The following is a 15,987-nucleotide window of genomic DNA, read 5'->3' on the forward strand; positions in this document are numbered from 1 at the left end:
CCAAGTCTAACTTGACATGACATGCAAGGAAGCCCTATTACCTATATCGTGCTCCATTCTAACCTGTAAATCTTTTTTGGGGCCCCCAAGGTTATTAACCTATAATAAGGTTGCTCTCTCTAGCGGTGTCGTAAGGATGAAGGGTAGGAAACTGTAAGGCATTTATTCATATTTCAATCTTATTACATACCTTACAGGTAGGTAATTGTTATGTAATTACAATTTGTACATTTGTTATTACACCTGCTGCTCCCATACTAGTTATAAATATAACTTTATTTTTTAAGGCCGTTTTGAAGCACTCTAGTCGATTTTTTGCTTTCAAGTATGTATGGTAACGTTGGGGCAGTATGCACTTGGAGGTTTCGGTTTCGACCATAATTCGATCTCCAAACTTGGTACCAATCACGCCGATATCAACAATTCGGTATTTTTCACCAATTTCCATATCCTTTACATTTTTGAATGGCTTACAATAGGTTGACAAGTTCAGGGAAGCGAAATCAAATTCTTCTATTATTATTGCATGCCTATAAGAAAAACAAAAGGGTAGAAATCGATTATGCAATCGATACTTAAAAAATTAATCATAGAAATTTAAGATAAAATCTTACTTACCGATTCGTTCCGAAACACTGATCGCGGCATGTGTCAACTGCACTCAATTTTTATTATAAATTTATGCTGACACTGCGGGAAGCAATTTCCTGTATCTTTTCGCAAAGCAAGAAAATTTATTTTGTGTCAACTGCGCTAGATTTTTATTACTAATTTATGCTGACAATGCGAGAAACGAATTTCCTGTCTCTTTTCGCAAAGCAAGCAAATTATTTGCCATACAATTTCCTGTCTCGTATCGCAAGGAAAACTAATATGGTTTATGTGAAGTTTTTAAAGGGGGTGCCTCATTTCCTATACAAAAACATTTATCTAATCTAACACGTCACGTTCTGCCCGTCTATGTACCGAAGATTCTGCAAAAGCCGTAGCTTTCGTGGAAGATGGTTGAATTTTAGGAAGAATTGTAAATATTTATTATGGCTAGTGCGATCCTTGAAATGATGCTCGCAATCGTATGCGAGGTGGATAGCAAAAAATAAAACAAAGCAAGCTACTATCATAGATAATAATCCAAAAAGCACGATCTAATCCCAGACCCATAAAAACGTCAAACCTAAGCCCCCTATATACTCCGCTTTCAATCAAAGTGGATCGGGGATGGCTCCCAGCTCCAAAATTATGGCCATAATATCCTATTTATAATTAAACTTATGTAATTATTATTATGGGCACATTTTGGACATTTCGAAAACTAGAAGGTACGATTTTCAACTGTAACCGAAAACTTAGCGACGACCGGTTGAAATTGCTGTAGATAGGTACCGATACTCTCCTGTATGAGATGACATGTGATGATGCATAATAGAAAATCATACATTCTAGTTTTCGAAACTTCCGAAATTGATCGTACCAAGACTAGTTTGGAAACCAATATTCAGTTTTCTTTCGACAACAAGATGGTGACTGTGATGGACGTATGAGACTTTAAAACATCAAGAAAGGGATTTTTACCGAATATGATATATCTTAATAGGTATGACGTTTAAGCAGCACTAGGATTAATTTCCCTTAATTTAAATAAAGCCTATTCGGCCAGTTGCACAAAAAAAATCCAGGATTATTTTTTAATCCGGTATTAAGACATTTGATTGACTTTATACTGCAGTATGCAGCCAATCAAATGTCAAAATTCTTGTTTAAACTCAGATTTGGAAAATAATGTAGGATTTTGATTATAATTCGCTTTTCTGCAACCGACCGATTGAGTGGTTTGAATAATGAAGATGCAGCCTGATCCATGCAAACTATTAATGTAGAATAACATCATAACATCCCCCCCCGAATGTTATGTCTGTGAAGTTGGCTTGGATAAAATAGCCCCGCGGCATCGCACCATGCTAGATCGTTAGTGCTTTGTTAGTGCTCGTTAGTGCCTCACAAGTTAACATAAGGGCTCAAACCGTTTTCTCAAAATAAAAAGTTTTTTTTGTTCGGGTCAACTTCACGTTTGCCCGGACAATGACTCCAATTTGCATCAAATTTTGTAGATCGTTAGTGCTTTGTTAGTGCTTATTAGTGCTTCATAATTCAACGTTAGGGCTCAAACCGTTTTCTCAGAATACCTTTTTTATTTGTTCGGGCTAACTTCACGTTTGCCCGAACAATGACTCCAATTTGCATCAAATTTTGTAAATCGTTAGTGCTTGGTCAGTGCTTGTTGGTGCTTCATAATTTAACGTTAGGACCCGAACAGTTTTCTCAGAATAAATTTTTTATTGATTCGAGCCAACTTCACGTTTTCCCGGACAATGACTCCAATTTGCATCAAATTTTATAATTCGTTAGTGCTTTAGAATTCAATGTTAGAACCCAAACCGCTTTCTTAAAATACAGTTTCCTGTTGGGAACAAACTTCATTTTTGACGTAGCTCTTTTCACATTGGCATGCAGCGCGATTCATCTATACGTACCGTCACCGTTCCGTTACCGCACCGTCAACGAAACGTAAAATATTCTCGTTTACAAATTTTGACGGGGCGGACGGTGACGTAACTGTGTAGTCTATAGCTACTACCTATATATACCACAACTGGCTCGTCCGCCATTTTGGAGCCCACTGACAATTGACGCTTGCAAAACACGTACTTCTCATGACAGTAAGTTACCTTGGCAACATAACACAACATAACGATCAAGCAACACAGCGTAATATCTGACAGACTGTCAGTGGGCTCCAAAATGGCGGACGAGTCTGCTTTCTTAATCAAGTGCTGTCGTGCAGCCTGAATCTGTCTATAGCCTTAGACTAGAAAAGAGAGAGGACAGGTAATACTTTCAATAAAACTGTGACCATTTGTCACCAAGGCATGCCTGCCAGTGTCGTAACATACAAACAGCATTGTTGGGTGATAAAAATTATTCCTTTTATAGGACGAAGACGAATGTATATAAAATTTATTAAAACAGTAGTACAATTAATTATAATTATAATTAATTTAGTATTTTTCCTATGAATTTAGCAGGCAAACATCTCGTGGGTGAAAACAAGATTATGTGCTTCATGTTATTTCGAGTCTATACTTTATGCGGATCCCGAGACATAGCGTGTGAGGCAGCATTACAGTTAGCAACAATACCACTTACATACTCGGATTGGTATATTCGAACAGGTGCTATTGAAAGAGATTGGATAGTTCCGCACACTGTGAAGAGGTGGAATCGTTTTATCACATGGAGATTAAACTGGGAGCATATGTGTATCTTGAACAAGACCTTGCCTTTATTAGACACTTGTTTAGACATGCCATCCAAGGTGAAATTACAACTGAACACTGTCACTGACCAGCTCCATGAAGCACTACCATTCTATTGGTGGGCGATTGAGCCAATTGGGGTGACAAGACTCATGATCACGTGGCAGGGCCAGACTAAGGACCTATATAGCTACACAGATGGAATGTGAGAGGATAATGACTCGTTAGGATTATAAATCTTATGAGTTATGAGACATGCTAAGCAATTTTTATTTCAAAGGATATCCTTGGCCATCCAACGTGGAAATAGTGCATGTATCCTGGGCACTCTCCCAACTGAAAAACAGTTCGACGAAATTTTTTTGTTATAGTTAATTATTGTTTTCTTCTTTGTTACACAATTTTAAATATTTCGTTTAAATAAAATTTTTAAACAAAAAAATTAATTATTTTGCTAATTGTAATAGTTGAGAATTATATATTCAAAATAATTCAAATTGGCCAATAGAAAGCATTTAGAACGACGCGGTACACTCCGTGCTCCGAGAAAGTTCCATTAAGTGATTTCAAATGATGAAAACTATTAACAACATATTTTGCTACATATCATGCAAGGCAAGTACTGAATAAAAACGCAAAACGTAAAAATTATGAAAAAGACGGTTAGCTCTAAAATTTACCAAACAAATTTTTGCCTTTGAAACGAAATTCCGGCGCTATGGCATTGGACTGCAAGACATTAGGACGCGGACATTGGACCGCAAGACAGTAGACCGCAAAGGGAATAGACCGACTATATAATATACCTCTTTGCGTCTGCTTATCCCCGCAAACAACTTCAATTTCTTGATTTGAAATTACATCTATTAAATTTTGGATAAAATGGAAAAAATGATTTTGCCTACCAGCATTGATGTAAAATTGCATTAAAATTGGTCCAACGAACGATTGCTTTCCGTTAACGAAAAACTTTTCATTGTTTGATAAATGCATTCATTAAACAAGAGTTCATTGGACCAACAAACATAGATCATTATAATGAAGAACTTCATTTTATATATTCAACCGATCATATCATTGACGTAACGATCATCATACATTATTTAACCACTAAGGTTATTGTTTCTATGTATGCCTTACTATTCGCTAATATAACAATTACTGTCGTTCTTTCAATGAGTTTTATTTGTTGTTGATGTAAATAAATGTTTTACGTACACTCAACAAACATTAGTAATTCGTGTAATGAATATTAGTTAATATAAGAAAAAAAATTGTTTGTGTCCTTTATTTTTAAACAAAAATATTTTTTATAATTTTATTATATTATTTATTTTAAAAAAAAATAAACATAGGTACATTATGTAGGTATATAAACTATTCCTAAAAACATAGATATAACTTAGTCATTCGTGTGACTCCAAGTATTCTTTTAAAATAAATACTTTGGAAAAGGTTTGTTTAGATTTCATTAAAAAAAAATGATTCCAGAAAACAGTAAAACATCGAAGATGCTAATGGGAATTCCAGATCAAATAAATAAAATATTTTGAAACATATATCCACCGCCCGTAACACACTGTATCGTATGTTATCAAAATAAATGAAAACGTCCGTGATTGAAAATATATCATCCCCTATAAAATATATAAATGGCTGAATGCTGGCCATTCTTTGCCCTAAATGGTTCAGGTGGTCCTCCACCTCTTGGAAGGACTTCCCTAATAACAGGAAAGATTCCTGGCAATCTTTGATTGTAAATTTTATTGTTTGGGTCTTTCCAGTCTCGTCTTTCTTGACAGATTTATTTGTGGGCACAAAGTACCCATGTAGAGCCCACAAAAGTGTTGCCGTTCTTGAATCTGTAAAATTAATACTTAACGCGAAATCATTCTTCCTAGTTACACTCGCTTTCAGACAAACTGCCGTTTTTTCTTATTTCTTCCAAAATTAATTTTAAATATTAAAACAACTGTTGCTCGGAATCGACCGAAAAATTGTTCTTAAACTAAATTACATTTTTTGATTCGGTATTTTCACTATAAGGTGATCGATTCTACTCTATCAACTTGAGGCGGAATTGTATATCTTCTGAGATATGCCTGTGTAATTCCTCTTCAAAAATCTAAATGAGATATTATCGAGCGAGGAGGGGGGAGCGCTGCCGCGGCAAGTGAGCGAGCCCAGTTGACTCGCTACTCCACATAGCGGAGCCTCGGGTTAGCGCTTAGCGGGGCCCCGTCCAGGGTCCCCGGCCGCTCGGGCGGCCTGGGCAGTCCGGCCCTGGTAACCACTTCATGTTTTTAGAATATTGTGGGTATGATTTTTTAGGAATTGAACTTGACGCTACTTCAGATCTACTTGATTCAGTTTCTAATTGGTTTGAGGCTGTGTTTTGTGAATTAGGAAATATCTCTATTTTATCACTAATTCTAACCTCAGCTTCGACCAAAACTTGCTTACGAGAGCGGTGTCCCGTCTTCCTCTTCGTCTCCAGAGTCTTCGTCAGATAAAATATTTGCGTCTGGAGGAGCAATATACACCTCTTTAACGGCTCTATCTCTTTCAAACATCATGTCTGGGGCTTTCTTGATCGTAAACCCTGGTTCTAGAATCTTCTCCAGTTCTCTGCCATACAGAAAAACAATTTTTAATAAAACTTCACCGCCCAGTTGCAAAAAAATGTAATTGAATACCATATTTCGATTTTATTGTATTCTACGAAAGCGTAGAAGGGCCACATACGAAAGCGTAGAAGGGCCACATACTCTCCATTTTTACTTGCAATTGCGATTTACTATATCGCAATTGCGTCTTAATAACTTGCAATTGCGACTTACTATTAGTCTTAACTTAAACATTCAACAGGTGAAGTGTTACACTTATTCTCTGAGGTGAGTAAGCAAGCGAGCATCCAGTTCCACAAATACCTTTAATCATATAAGACGCAATGCTAATAGTTGAGTCAAGCAAATAAATTACATACGAAAAAATTTTTCTGCGCATGCGCAGAACGCAACTTGCTTATTTATGGAGCAATTTGAACGAAATTTTGATGGTAGGTCCTTTTAATAAGAGCAAATAAATTGCTTGCACAACAAATTTTGTGCGCATGCGCAAAACGCAACTTTCTTATTTATGGAGCAATTTGAACTAAATTTTGATGATAATGATTTAAAACTTAGAGAAAATCTTTGCGTATTTGAAAACTGTATTTAGTCATCAGTATTACCATTGAATAAGAATAGTGTTTTTATTCAATGGTATTCATTCATCATCATGTTTTGAATATTTGGAATTTACTCCACCAACCTTAGATTAAAGTTGTATAAATACATTGTACTTACCTAAATTGTAACCAGTCTATACAAAATGTTTAAGACTGCCTTCTAGGTATATTTTGTTCAGGCATTCCGTTATTTAAATCCGTCATTTTTAGATGGATAAAGAAACCAGCTATCACCTTTCTACAGCACTGGAAGAGTTTCTAATTGGACGAAATGTAGCAGAAGATACTCTAAATTACCTTCGACTACATAAGGTATTATGTTCTGTGGTTATGTATGATTGCTTACACACTAATATTACTTTCTTAGATTGACACGGATATTATTGCTTTAATGGATGAAACGGAACTTTCAAAATTATTTGCATCTTATGGAGATAGACTTGCTGTTGTAGATTTTTGTAAACGACAAGTTCATACAAACAATCGCAAAATCAGTTTGTTTGATCGTCTTCGCAAAAAAGTGTCAAACAAACGCAAACATAGTAACTCTTACAGCGAAGACGATGATTCAATGCAACCAAGCAGTACAAAACCCCGAAATGGTAAAAATACGAGACTCATAAAACTTGGATGGTTTCACTACAATGAAACATTCAAGGAACCGAAGCAAGTACGAGCAATTAACGGAGGCGGTAGTAGAGATGTTCGCGTACCTAAATATTACAATAAACAAGACATCATTGACGAAGGATGCAATCTATTTTTCCCTAACGGTACATCTTCAAAAGGACTAAAGTTGTCCGATATGAACACTACCCTATTAGACTTTTGTGCTAAAGAACTAGAGGATGAAGTAATGACCATTGAACAAATGTTTCAAACTGCTAAAATAACGCGACTCCACCTGTATTTGTGCACTACTCCAAAGAAAAGAAAGGAAGTATGTGAGACTGTCACAAGTGAAACTGCGGATACAAGGGGCACCAGCGACACAATGTATGGGGAAGTACCAACACAACTTTCTTCTGACCTTACGGAATTCCAGTGCAGTTACAACATTGAAGATTTCCTTTGTTTACCACCGGATGCAGTGGTTGCAAACGACAGGTTGTTAGCAACACAAATACAAAACGAAGAGAACGACGGTTTCATTTTGTCATTGGAACAGAATACTGAGAATACACCTGTTACTCCTGTGAGTCCAACAGCCGATATCTCGATTTGTCTTCATAGAGGACGGGTATTTGAAGAGCTAATAAATATATTTCTGGAGAGAAGAATGGTCGGTAGTAAAATACATGTAACTCTCATGCTCCCCAATGGTGAATTGGAGTGTGCCGAAGATTTGGGTGGGGTATGGAGGGATGCACTTAGCGAGTTTTGGAATTCCATGTATGAAAAATGCACAATCGGTACAAACATTAAAGTTCCCCAACTAAGACACGATTTTGGAGTAGAAAAATGGTCAGCAATCGCGGAAGTATTAAAACAAGGTTGGATTACTGACAAGTATTTTCCCATCAGATTATCGAAATGTTTCATGGAATACACAATTTTCAAACAATGTTCTGGAGACGTAACTACCGATTTTTTTGGTTACATTAGCGAAGACGACAAAACAGTATTCCGTGAGGCAATTGGCCATTTTGAGTCGATTCCTACGGACGAACTCCTTGATGTGTTAGGTCGTTACGATTGTAAAACTCTGGCGAAAGAAGATAATATTAAACAAATCATTGACGAACTAGCCCACCAAGAAATTCTTCAGAAGTCTGCTTTCATATCTGATTGCTTTAATAAAGTCCTAGTAAATTTGGTAGATGTCAACGAATTTAATGAAATTTATAGAACTAGCAATCCAACATCTAGAAACATACTAGCAGCTTTGTTATATGATGACAACTTGTCCGAGGAAGCAGAAAAAGTATCTGCTATGTTAAAGAGATATATACGTGAGGCTCCTGAGAATATTCGTATGGCTTTTCTAAGGTTTGCAACGGGGGCTGACATCCTTTTGGGTAATAAAATAAAAATTATATTTTCCAAATCTGATGGTTTCAGCCGTCGACCGATTGCCCATACATGCACAAATACTTTAGAAGTTCCCGATTGTTATGATAATTTCATGGAGTTTCGTTCAGAATTCAATTGTATATTAACCTCTAACATCTGGATAATGGATATTTTTTAATTTTTACATATTTTATTTTATAATTTTACCATAATAAGAATGATTGTTTCGTTTTATTACTAAATAAAAAATACGTTCGGCATTATTTGAAAATAAACTGGATAAATTAACTGTAGGTATCTGTAACTCTGCGAGATTGGTTTATTCAAGGTTCAGATTATTGGGAATAATAGCAAAAAATTAGATTAACGATTTAACGGTTATACCTATTGTACGACTGAGTTTACATCACAGAACAGGAAATGTTTAATTCAAATAACTTCGAAATCTGTAACCTGCTTGAATTCCTCCAAAGGATATACATACCTTAGGTACCTACTTACATATGTACGCAGTAGTTTTTTTTTAACCAACTGGCAGTTCCTTTGGAGTTCGTATCTCGACGGCGATTGTACACTTACAACGGACAATCTTACACATATACAGTCTATCTCAGGAAAGAATGCCGGCCACAGAACACTTGATGCCGATCTAAAATCGATGGTTTAATATGAAAAACATGGCAAATTACTTCCGTAGTAATAATACTTTGATTAGAATATATTTTCTAATCAGTATTATTATTAGGGAAGTAATTTGCCATGTTTTTCATATTAAACCATACGATTATAGATCGGCATCAAGTGTTCTGTGACCGGCATTCCTTCCTGAGATAGACTGTACGTATTTTTCATCTTTATTAACCTGCTTAATTTTTTTTGCAAATGGATCTACTTATTTATTGTGCGGTTTTACAACACTATAATAAACATGATAGTTTGTTCCGTAAGTATAAGTACACATCAATCGCATTATACGGATCGGATGGAATATTTTCTACTGCAGCTTCATTAAGTAGAATATTACAAAGTTCAAAAACATCCTTATCACAGGGACATTCTTGATCAAGAAATACGCATTCTTCACGAGCAATTTCCAAGTCGTCAAATTCAACGGAGATCAAATAATCATTACTTCGATATATTTCAGGAATATGGTACATAATTAATGGTTTTCCTCTTGGCAATATGCTGTTCTTCGATGAAGATCTATTATGCGAGTTCCATTCCAAAACCACGCTGTTCAGCTCTGACTACACAAAAAAATTTTAATGTGATAAATAACAAAATAACTAAGTTCAAAGCGTACCTGGATTATTCGAAGGAAGCAAAATTGGATTAGTGCTTTTTCCAAGTAAGAACCATTAAAATAGCCATCGTCTTGAATCTTTTTAAATAAATTCATCCAAAACTCCGCGTTGTGCTTTCTTAATATTCCCCACCAGCACTCAATTTTTTGATTGGCTGTACTTTTACCATAAAGAAACGCTGGTCTGTGGATATTAATACCCGTATCTCTTCGAAAAAATACCTGCATTTGTTCGATGTGGCGGTTTTCCGTACCCATATCGGCCCTGATGGTCAATGGTATGCCTCCAATCTTTTGTATAGTGTCAACAAAATAACCACCGATAACACGGGGATTGTTATTAGTTCTCCCAGCCTTCATCCACATAATATGGCGCGAAAATCCATCTATACACCCATTAATTCCAATACCAAACGGCTTTAACTTGTCATAAGAGTCTACATGCCATAAGTAATTTGGTCCTTTGTTATTGTATTGTCTTCTTCGAAGTCATCTCCTTGTTCTTATTTCAACACCCACGGGATCAATGGATTTCAAAAGTCGCCGAATAGTTTCCTGCCGAACTACAAAACCTTCTTGAATGCATTTGAGGTGCATCCAACGATATCCATAAAGCTGCCCTGATTTGGATACCTGTGTCCTTAAATATGTAGCCACTTGGTTTATTGGAGAATATCCTTTCTTTCGAAAAAGTTTTAAATTTTTCAATCTTCTTTTTAAAGTCCGAAGGCTAATATTACAATTATGTTGTACTTTAAGGAAAGCTAAAATTTCATCGTTGGACAACCCGAGAGTAAAATAAAATGTGATCAATTGCGTTTCACTCATTTTTGCAATGCATGCAATACGCGACAAACGTACAACATAGACTAAGGCTTAAGGCAAGCTAATCGACAGTAGGTATCAATTGTAATATTATGAGTTTATAAGTCGCAATTGCGAGATAGTAAGTAGCAATTGCGAGATAGTAAGTCGCAATTGCGAGATAGTAAGTCGCAATTGCGAGATAGTAAGTCGCAATTGCAAGTTATTAAGACGCAATTGCGATATAGTAAATCGCAATTGCAAGTAAAAATGGAGAGTATGTGGCCCTTCTACGCTTTCGTAGAATTATATTGGGGTAGGACACTACCATTTTGTCTGTGAGTAGTGTCCTGTCCCAATATAATTTATGTGTGTTGTTTTCAAGTATTATCTGTGGCGTGTATTTGTAGTATGGTGTCTTATCTGTTATGAGATTATGTTTAAGAGCTAATTTTTGATGTATGATTTTAGCTACCTGATCGTGTCGATGTTTGTATTCTGTTTGTGCAAGTTGTTGAGAATTTCTTAGTATTTTTATTTAGAAAAGACCTTCTTATTATTTCGAAAAGGCCTAACGGTCGGTAGTTTTAAGATGCCAGGGACAAGTATCCCTAAATGAAGCAGAGTCGGTTTCGAACTGCTGAACAGTAAGCACCTTTTTGTTCACCTCAATGTATATATTTTTTGCTGTTAATTAAATGTCGTAAATTTTATTACGCTACCTATTTGTTTTATTTGGTTAGACGCCGCAAAGTTCTACAAGTCAATTCAAATTACATTATTTTTTTTGTGATAGCCGCAAATTATCACAGTGCGATTGTGGACCCCAGGAATTCAGTAAATTGCCACTGCAAAGGTAATTACCACAAAACACAAGTCGTGTGCATGCCGATATTAATGTTGGATTATTATTATTATTATCTTGTGAAATAGAACTGATGAATGCAAAACTCTGCATCCACGTTCTGTTTAATTAACATTATTAAGATCAATGTCAGAATTAATTAAGTTATTAGCTAAAGCCACTTTATCAGATTGAAAATCTATTTGAAGCTGTGCATCATCAGCATAGATGAGATGAGACACATGTGAAATCCGTATCAGTGTGAAGATTTCGAAAATGGAGTATCGAAGGAAGGTACCTACAAAGGGAAAATGCAACATTGCCGTGAATTTCCCTAAGGGCTTGATGATTTCAGACGGCCTTTAAATGTTTATGTGGTACTTACAAGAGTTTTTAAAATGCATAATGTGTATTCGAGATCATGACATGGTAATGCCAGAAAAAACAAGGTCGGCGATGAAGAACGATGATGGTAAAAGTGCCAGAATGTACCAAAGAAAGTCGAGGAAATGTTCTACTGGATGAACTGAACCATATACAGGATGTGCAGAAGTTGTGCAGAAAGCAAGTTGTGTGAAACGGAAAGCCCGATGTAGGACAAATTCCCTGAAACTAGTAATTTATCTCAACATTATTTGGGGTGGTAGATTAAGAACTATTTGTAAACATTTTGCATTCCGAACAGATCGAACAAACTAATCGATTTCTGATCTCGAAGCAATTTAATTTAAAGATTGACCACCGGCCGATTAAAAAATTAATACATCCACTTAAAAGATAAGATTGATCAATTCACAAATCAGCCGCAAATTATATAAGGAAAAAACTGGTTTCACTTCTATACACAAATTTAGAAATTATTTATTAGTTAATTTGATGCTGATGATACATTAAAATGGTGTTTTAAACAACGATCTTAAATTTAGTGAAGGCATGTTTTACCACCTACCTGTCTAGACTAAAGACAACGCGGATTATTTATTCATCTCTCTAAATCGAAAGGAGCCGCATGTTCTTCGTTCTTTTTTAGTGACCTTTCACATGTTGCGACCTTAACAAATATTTGAAATGAAAACCTGTCCTTTCTCTTGACTTCTGCTTTTTTGGCTTTGCCGTTTTGTTCATCGCCCAACCCACTCGCTTGGAAAAAATGTACCCAACTTGAGTACCGTAGTATTTTTTTCAATACCGCGGTCAATGCCTGTCTGCTCGTGAGAAACCCACATCACGATGTACCATTGTTATTTTAATAAAAAATCGACTTCACCCTTTGACCCTTTCACACCATACATGTATAACTCAATTAAATAAGTGTTCTCTTGGACAAGTCCCACGTTTGAAATAAAACTTTAATGCACCACGGCAGCGTTAAAAAAAACCTTTTGACAGTTTATTACTTACATTAAATGCTAAACATATTAATTTCCATATTTGACAATTTAATGTTTTTAATTTGAATAACAATTAAAGGACATGCGGTTCCAATTATTAACCCTAGTTTACTGCAGTGCCGTTTTTAAGACAATAAATTGTTCGGTGCAAGAAGTATTCATGGGCCCGTCCAGACTAGAAAATAGAAATTATCTGTGCCTACCGAATATACTTTTAATCTTTATTTAGTTTCAAAAATTCAAAACAAAATAAAATCGAATACTACGCGAGTAAATAAGTAAACAGTATAAAAATTAAAAAAAGTTATTATATGTTTACACAAATTAAATTCGAACACCTCTTCTTGCTTTCAAAGACATAAATTCTTTCACTACTGCTTCCTCGACTGCTTCTAAATCTAAACTATCCAAGGTATTATTCCTTTCTACAGAAATTATTGTCAAATTGTCAAAGTTCTTTGTGATGTCATAGAACTCCTCAAGTGGTTTTTAGCGCATTTTCCAACGAAGTTGGATGCGCTATTGCAGCCAATTTCTCTGTCCGTCCGTCTGTCCGAGGCCTTAACTACTCCTACAGTTTTCAAGATATTTACTTCGTTCTTTTTGCATTCGGTAAGCGCAAACACGTTTGGTTCTGGTGAACGCACCCATTTTCGACGATAACTTGTCCAGATGATGCGATACAAAGAAATGAGAAGTAAGCTTTGTTATAAATTTAACCCTTCAATATGTCACTAAAGCGCAAGTAAAAAAGTTTTTCTCTTTTTGTTTCAGGTAAGTGCCAATTTGCTTGACTTATCCGTGCAAAAGTGCAAAGGCTCCAATGAACTATTTAATGTCGGTGTCTGCTTTGTCTGCGACAGGTAAGGCAATTAAGGTGCAGGTCATTTCCCCGGAAAAGTGCAAAAAAAGCATAAACCGAATGAAATTTATGCGGCCTGCTGATGATCCACTTTTCTAATGCATTTGCATGGCGTAATGTTAGAGCTACCCCGGTAATAAGAGTCGTCACTCGACGATAGCGCAGATACGTAATTTTTACGTGTCGTAATCGCGATTAAGCATGATTTGTATATGATAATCAGTTTATTTTATTCTCTGAAATTGCAATCTCTTACCGGTTTGCTGTGTTCATTAAAAAACATTAGGTATTAGCAGTGTGTAAATAAATACACTTAACTTAGGTAAACTATTTTAATTCACAAATTACTTTTATTGGGCGGGCTTGGGCTTATTGATTAAATTCTGTCACGTATGTTCATTAAAGTAATTAAATTTCCCATTCTTTTTAAAGGGCCGTATACAAAAATTATACATACCTACCCACTTATGTCCAATTTCTCGTCGAGTTATTTTTGATTTTTCTTTTCCCTGTGGTTATTTGCACAATTGACGAATTAACCAGTGCTTAAAATTAATCGTACGTTCCTACCAGTGTAAGGAATCCAACTATGATACTTTTTATAATCATTTTAGGAAGAAATGATGAACACTATTTTCATGAAGTTCCGTGAGATGCCGCCACCTACCTTTCCGATCATATCAAATACCACTTCCCGTTAGCCCCTTCCCGATTACCATTTCCAAATATTCCCCCAAACGTAACCAGCCGTTGAATATAAAAGGGAGTGTCCCGTCGATGAGAGGACTGATTGAGATCACCTTCCTATAGCTCAAAACCTTTTACCAGAACCACCCTCCAGATCTCCTGCTCTTCCTGAAGCTTAGGCCGGTGCTTTGTACCAAAGGCCTAAATTTCGAACCCTGTTATATCTTACCTGATCCAGAAGCTTAGGCCGGTGCTTTGCACCTACGGTCTGACTCCCGATAACTACTTCCAGAAGCTCATGGCTGGTACTGTGTACCTGGTCAACTTTCACACCTGTTATCTTAAACCTTCCCCCAAGTCTTGGTATCTTAGGGCGGTACTTTGTACCTAAGTCCTGAGAACCATCCTGCTTTAGTACTAATCCCTATCCAGATACTTTTGTTGAGTTAATTAAAGAACCCCATTTCATTTTATTACGTCCAATCAATTTTGTTTAGAACCAGTTTCATTTTTTTTGGTATGGGAATTCTATATAGGTAGAATCCCCCATAATATTATATTAAATAATAATCAATAAGGTCACTCACCTATTGTTTAAACATTCACTTAATTACTCTTAATTTAATTTATTTATGTGTTAATTATCCTTCCGATTGTTAAAGGAATATAACAAACCGAAGCTGAAATACCCCCTGTCCAGCATCCACTGGAAGTGTCGCACTAAACTAACCATTCAACTTCGGCCAGATCCAGTGACGTGCAGAGGCAGTACACAGCGGCGTACCTTTATTTACCATGTGATTTAATTTTTTTTTTATTTATTTTTATTGAAGAACAATATATGTATTAAGCGATCTCCGCTTTCAACTGGTTTTACTACCGAACCCTGCTGCGAATTGAGCTACCTGAACCAGCACTTGTGCACTCTCAATTTCCAACCCCGATTCCTGTAGCCATGGAAAATTGAGAGCGTTATACCAGATAGGTATTGCGCTGTATTGATTTAAAGTTTCGCAGTATTAAAGTGATTTATTCCAAACTATATCCATTTTTCCGATGAATGTCTCTCTCGGATCTTCCTTCATTTTCTCTCCCTTGCTATAATTTTCTTCGTCTCTTTGCTTACTTAAATCGTCTTTTTTGTGATTTGCTACAGTTTAATGGGCTTTCATTTTCAATTTCGTGATTGCTTTCACGATTACATTTCACTTGATTTCATTTACGTCCTTTTCTACAATCATGTTTCTCCAACCACCTGAATAAGACGCTATTTTGTTACACTTTTTGATAAGTACAAAAAATGAGTGATTTCGGGATTCGTCGGTATAACCATGGTAACTGTCCAAAAAGTAGGTACTTTTCGGAATCGTCCAAAAAGTAATTTCACCTTGAAGACGAATGTTAACCAATCAAAAAATTACAAATAGTTGTCATTGACGTGTCATTCAGAACAAGTATAATTTTGGCTACATTTTGCTCTGAAACAGAGAAGAGTTTTATATTGAATTATTACACATCTAAAGGGAATAATGTAGCG

At 35.9% G+C, this 15,987-nt stretch overlaps 1 protein-coding gene across 2 annotated transcripts; it reads left to right on the forward strand.

The window, feature by feature from the left end:
* Positions 1-6,526: 6,526 nt before the first annotated feature.
* Positions 6,527-9,396, forward strand: LOC116168845. Of its 2 annotated transcripts, none has more exons than XR_004144859.1 (4): positions 6,527-6,855; positions 6,911-8,007; positions 8,068-8,561; positions 9,347-9,396. XR_004144859.1 is itself a non-coding variant. In XM_031484833.1 (4 exons), coding segments are annotated over exons 2-4 (1,200 nt in total). In that variant the 5' UTR covers positions 6,527-6,707; the 3' UTR covers positions 8,069-8,665. The 2 variants fall into 2 exon arrangements, 1 of the variants encoding a protein (XP_031340693.1); XM_031484833.1 differs by lacking the exon at positions 9,347-9,396 and having other exon boundaries at positions 6,527-6,707; positions 6,754-6,855; positions 8,068-8,665.
* Positions 9,397-15,987: the final 6,591 nt, after the last annotated feature.

Source organism: Photinus pyralis, unplaced genomic scaffold, assembly GCF_008802855.1.
Source record: "Photinus pyralis isolate 1611_PpyrPB1 unplaced genomic scaffold, Ppyr1.3 Ppyr1.4_LG4, whole genome shotgun sequence".
NCBI classification, from domain to species: Eukaryota; Metazoa; Arthropoda; class Insecta; order Coleoptera; family Lampyridae; genus Photinus; species Photinus pyralis.